Below are 3,179 nucleotides of genomic sequence, written 5' to 3'. Positions count from 1 at the left end.
TTCTGATCTGTTTGAAATGGGATGTTGGCCTCCAGCTGCCAGTCAGCATGCCTGGTTTGTGCTTGGGCAGTTGGTGCTTTTACAGCCAGGCTCAATAGCTGGGAACTGACTGAAAGGTCTGAGTGTGCCATTTCGCACAGACCCCTTTCTTGTCTTTTCCTAAAGACTTAATAAAAAGAGTGTCTAAAAACTGGTATTAAAAGGCTGATGTCCTTCAGGGAATCTGATGAAATGTGCTTCTCAGGAAACTCTGAATGTAAGACTGATGGGATGTCCCCATCAGGTAGGCAGGCAGACACACCAGCCTCTGGCTTTTTAATCGTGCATGGCACCATCTGAGTTCATAGGCACCACAGCAAATTGTGCTTTCACTGAAGAATCTTCCACAAGGAGCCAAGAGGAATCTCCTCACAGCAGAAAAAGGCATGTAGAAGTAAACCAGTTTAGGTAACACGTCACATTCTTGGTCAAGTGGACCTGGTTTGACACGGCTGGAACTCACAAGCATAAAACCCCTGGGAATCCAGCAAAAATCTCTCATATCCTTTTACAGGAACATCTCTGACTGGCGAAAAACATGCACAGGAAATCAACTGAGGGTGGGGAGAGGGAGATCATGTAACCATCTTCTGTCCTGGCTTTCTGATGTCAGCCATGCAGGCTAGTAGTGGTGCTGGTATGCAGCTGCTGGGGTTGTGCCATTCTCTATGTGTTTCAGATGACAGGAGTGACAAAGCAAGTGTTCATCTAGTGGGTAACAGCGATGCCCGTCCTCATCATTCAGTTCCATCCCACAGTCCTGCAAAAAGAAGCTCAAATTATTAGAGCATGTGTTCATCTCCAGTGTCAGCTGGGGTCTGGCTTCCAGGAAGGTGGTTCTGTGACAAGGACAGAAGACAAGTCACACAACAGCTCCTTCTTAGGAAGTCCAACATGTGCCACGAGAAGGGAAGTATCTGACACAGGCATTTTGAGGGGCAGCCTTGTACAAACTTGTCTTAAGCAGCCTTACTGAATAATCTTTATCTTGTGGCAAGGTGCAACCCTGTGTATTTTAAACATGCTCGTGTCTCCTTACGCTCTCAGATAGGATTCACCTCTTCACATTACATTAATTGCAGCAGTAGCGATGTGAAACCAGCCTGCTGAGGCACAGCCTCTTTTCAGTGCATTATGAGCACAGTGAGAGAAGACATCCCTTTATTTTAATTCACAGCAGAGTATGAAGGCTCTCTGGGAAGTTCTGCACAGACACCAAATGGTGTTTAGGAGCTGGCGTCTCTTAGGATTTTTTGTGCAATCATATCCTTTCTCCAGCCTCAATGACACATTCATTTCCCATGAGACTAAAGGTAAGTTATACCACACAGGATCAGTCACCACCTTAGCACTTTTGAACAATCTGACTTGGAAATCAGATACACTAATGCCTTTCAAGGCTTCTGAAAGGCAGCGATAAACCTTATTAAGTCACTACATTTCCTTCATTAGCAAATAAGCTGCCCATAACTTTATGGACAAGAAATGAAATTGCATCTGAGACACACTGCTGCAAAACTTCTGTCCTCAACGGGACACTTCTCAGCCACTGACACGAAGGACATATAATGCAAGGTTTGAATTGCTCACCTACGGCCATTGGAAGGCAGGAGATTTATTTCCATCTTAAAAATAATAGTAATTATCACTATTAAGTGCTCACTCCTGAGAAAGTTGCTGACCTACCTCGCAGTGGTAACATTCCACATGATAATCCTTGTCCATGGACACAACCCGAATGGTCTCATCAGACCCCTGCAAGCATTCAAGCAAAAGAGAAATTACAAAGGATTGCAGCAGGATCTGACATATGCACTGTTGATTGTTTCCTGCAACAATGGGAATGTTGAGGAAATGAATGTGGGCTGCTGGTTGGACAGCGCAAATAAATCCTGCCACCTGAAGTTATTTTTATAGTAAAGCGTCATCACTGACTGACTGCAGATATCCTCTAAAATGCAACACCAGAAATGTGAAATTCTCTCCGTTTAAGTCACATCTATCTCAAATCACACATTATGGATGCCCCATCCCTGGCAGTGTTCAAGGCCAGGTTGGACACAGGGGCTTGCAGCAACCTGCTCTAGTGTGAGGTGTCCCTGCCCGTGGCAGGGGGTTGGAACTGGATGAGCCTTAAGGTCCCTCCTAACCCAAACTTTTCTATGAATCTTGATTTGGTAATTTCAATATATCACATTTCTCAGCATTTTTAATTAGTTTTGCCTAAGATTCATCTTCTCTGAGTATCAAAATGTGTTAGTCCCAGAGGGGTCACACATGTCATTCATGAGTGCCACCAGCATTTATTGACATGAAGGAAGGGTATCCTCCTGGACATAAAACTAGCAGCAGCATAATCCTGCAGGAGATGAAAAAAGCAGCCTGGCCCAGAAAGAATAAGCTTCACTGTCAAGCAAAAGAAAGGTCACATCTCAACAACAGCATATGAGCTCAGGTCAAAAGGCTGCACTCTGGGGGAAGCAATCATCTCTCCCCATCCGCAAGGATATCTGCCTTGACGCAGGGTCAAGTGTGAAAGAGAGCAAGACCTGAGACATGGTGTTTTCTTCCATGAGGGGACATAGAATAAAAGGCTCTCACCTCGGAGGGCAGAATGGGAAGTCCACATGCTGCACACTTTGGAGCTAAAACTCTGGAAAAGCAATGAGAAATTGAAGGCAAGTTATGGATCAACATAAAAAGAGAGGCCTGTGTCCTGAGATCATAAATTCATGTTAGAATTGATTGTAAGCAATGCTTGGCACATGTTGCTCAATCAGGCAAAACCAGACCTTATCTTTTACACTTAGTAATACTGCAGGACTGTATGGTTCCTTAAGGTCTTATAACACAACATCATATGATAAATAAATTACAATGCAATGCACATCATTTCAGAACACCAATAGCACATGGAGGCAGCTCTCATCTTGGCACAACACAGAATAGTTCCAGGAGCTGCCTGAGCAAGACTTAATACTCTGCCTGCTTAGAAAACAGAGCGAAAGAGCAAAGTAAGCCAGAAGGATACTCAAAATGTATGCAGCTCTAATATCATAACTACCAGCTAAGAGCACTGCCTTTTTATTTTACTGTCTAAATGACAGTGGATTTATCAGCTGTTTAATTTGGAGCTGGAT

The 3,179-nt window shown here is 43.9% G+C and overlaps 1 protein-coding gene across 1 annotated transcript in view; it reads right to left on the bottom strand.

Moving 5' to 3' along the window:
• Positions 1–205: 205 nt before the first annotated feature.
• The window catches only part of LOC104411765 (LIM domain-containing protein 1-like), a 17,799-nt gene continuing 14,825 nt past the window's right edge, over positions 206–3,179 (bottom strand). Inside the window, exons 5-7 of the mRNA XM_010022265.1 lie at positions 2,641–2,692; positions 1,726–1,794; positions 206–799 (exon numbers count right to left, since the gene is read on the bottom strand). Coding sequence (XP_010020567.1) covers positions 662–799; positions 1,726–1,794; positions 2,641–2,692 — 259 coding nt within the window. The 3' untranslated portion in view covers positions 206–661. The remainder of the gene's footprint in view (positions 800–1,725; positions 1,795–2,640; positions 2,693–3,179) is intronic.

Source organism: Nestor notabilis, unplaced genomic scaffold (assembly GCF_000696875.1).
Source record: "Nestor notabilis isolate BGI_N333 unplaced genomic scaffold, ASM69687v1 scaffold10279, whole genome shotgun sequence".
NCBI classification, from domain to species: Eukaryota; Metazoa; Chordata; class Aves; order Psittaciformes; family Psittacidae; genus Nestor; species Nestor notabilis.
This window is presented reverse-complemented; position numbering and strand designations above follow the sequence as displayed.